The sequence below is a fragment of the Fulmarus glacialis genome, unplaced genomic scaffold, assembly GCF_000690835.1.
Source record: "Fulmarus glacialis isolate BGI_N327 unplaced genomic scaffold, ASM69083v1 scaffold23705, whole genome shotgun sequence".
Lineage (NCBI taxonomy): Eukaryota > Metazoa > Chordata > Aves > Procellariiformes > Procellariidae > Fulmarus > Fulmarus glacialis.
Genome location: NW_009213964.1, coordinates 712 through 2,058, shown reverse-complemented (window position 1 = coordinate 2,058; position 1,347 = coordinate 712). Strand labels below are relative to the sequence as shown.

The window sequence follows — 1,347 nt, the reverse complement described above, 5'->3', positions numbered from 1 at the left end:
AGGGGCTGCATCAGAAGGGGCTTCGGGGCTCTGTAGCTGCGCTGCGTTTCCATTTGCTGTTCGGAAAGAGCCTTCTGCTGGCGGCAGGAGGTCTAGCAGCGCTCCCAGACCCCCGTCTGATTAACTGCAACCTAAATCAACACCCGTGAACCCAAGAAGTTGAGAATTGGAGCCCCTTCACGTCTTTAGCCAGCTCAAACGTGCTGCCAGAAATTAACTGTGGCTTATTTTTGCAGGATCCACCCAACTCGGCAGAAACCATGGAGGAGATGATGGGACCGGAGGATGAGGAGCAGCTGGCGGCCGCGCTGGCCCCGAGCCGGCTGTACGCCCGGCAAGGAGGCAGAGAGGAGCGGGCACGTCCCCGCAACGATCCCTACGCCGAGGCCTCCCTCGTTTTGGGGGTGCAGCCAGCCCTTCCGACGTTTTCCGAGGATCGGAGGGGAACCAGGAGGTTGGTGCTGAAAAGGAAAGTGCTGAGGCACAGACCCGACGGAGGAGTAGAGGTCTCCGACGAGTCGGTGACCAGCGAGCCGGAGAGCGAGGCCGAGGTTTGGAGCCTGAGGCAGAAAATGCTTCAGCGAAGGACTGGTCCGGAAGACAGCATCTCCGAGGGGGAAATGGAGACGAGCAGCAGCTCCCTCGATGAATCCCCTTACCGCTGGCCCCGTGGGGACAGTCCCCCCTTTCTCCTCGGGGATTTTGGGAGCCGGAGCTCTCCCGCTTCTCAGTATGCCGCTGCGGCGGGACAACCCAAATCCTTCATTCCTCCACGCTTTGAGCCGCTGGGCCGTAACCGGGGGAAAATCGACCGAGTGGCCAAATATTTTGAATATAAACGAGAATGGGAGAAATTCCCAATCCCGGGGGAGGATCAGCGGCAAGAACTTCGCTGGGGCATCCGGGAGCAGATGCTCTGCAAGGCCGAGCTCCCCAGCAGGCCGCAGCACCTCTACGTCCCCAACGCTTACGCCGTGCCGACCGAAAAAAAGAGAGCTGCCCTGCGCTGGGAGGTGCGCTGGGACCTGGCCAACGGCCTCCTCCCCAGAAAACACACCTCCTCCTAGTTCCCCAAAGCCCCGATCTCTTCACCGCCCACGTGATGCTCTACCCTTTTTTTCCTCCTCAAAGTCCTTGATAATTCGGAAAATCCCCTTTTTGCATTTCAAGCGGGTTAAATTCTGGTTTTAAAACTTCACCCAGCACCTGGGGTTGTTAAACGGGCCGGGTGAAAGATCCCTGCTTCCCCCCGGCATCGCGCAAAGCTTTTTTCCGAGTTAAGATTCGGAGGTACGGGGAGCAAGCACCGAAAAACCACACGGCCTGCCAGACTTTCCGAATATCAGG

General features: G+C 58.6%; 1 protein-coding gene across 1 annotated transcript; it reads left to right on the top strand.

The window, feature by feature from the left end:
* Nucleotides 1-260: 260 nt before the first annotated feature.
* On the top strand, nt 261-1,067 carry HYLS1 (hydrolethalus syndrome 1). The gene has a single exon (XM_009578391.1). It carries the CDS (start codon nt 261-263, stop codon nt 1,065-1,067), a length of 807 nt encoding a protein of 268 aa, XP_009576686.1.
* Nucleotides 1,068-1,347: the final 280 nt, after the last annotated feature.

Excerpts from the sequence above, each read along its gene's own strand:
- HYLS1 (XM_009578391.1), top strand. The coding sequence starts at position 261 with ATGGAGGAGATGATGGGACCGGAGGATGAGGAGCAGCTGGCGGCCGCG.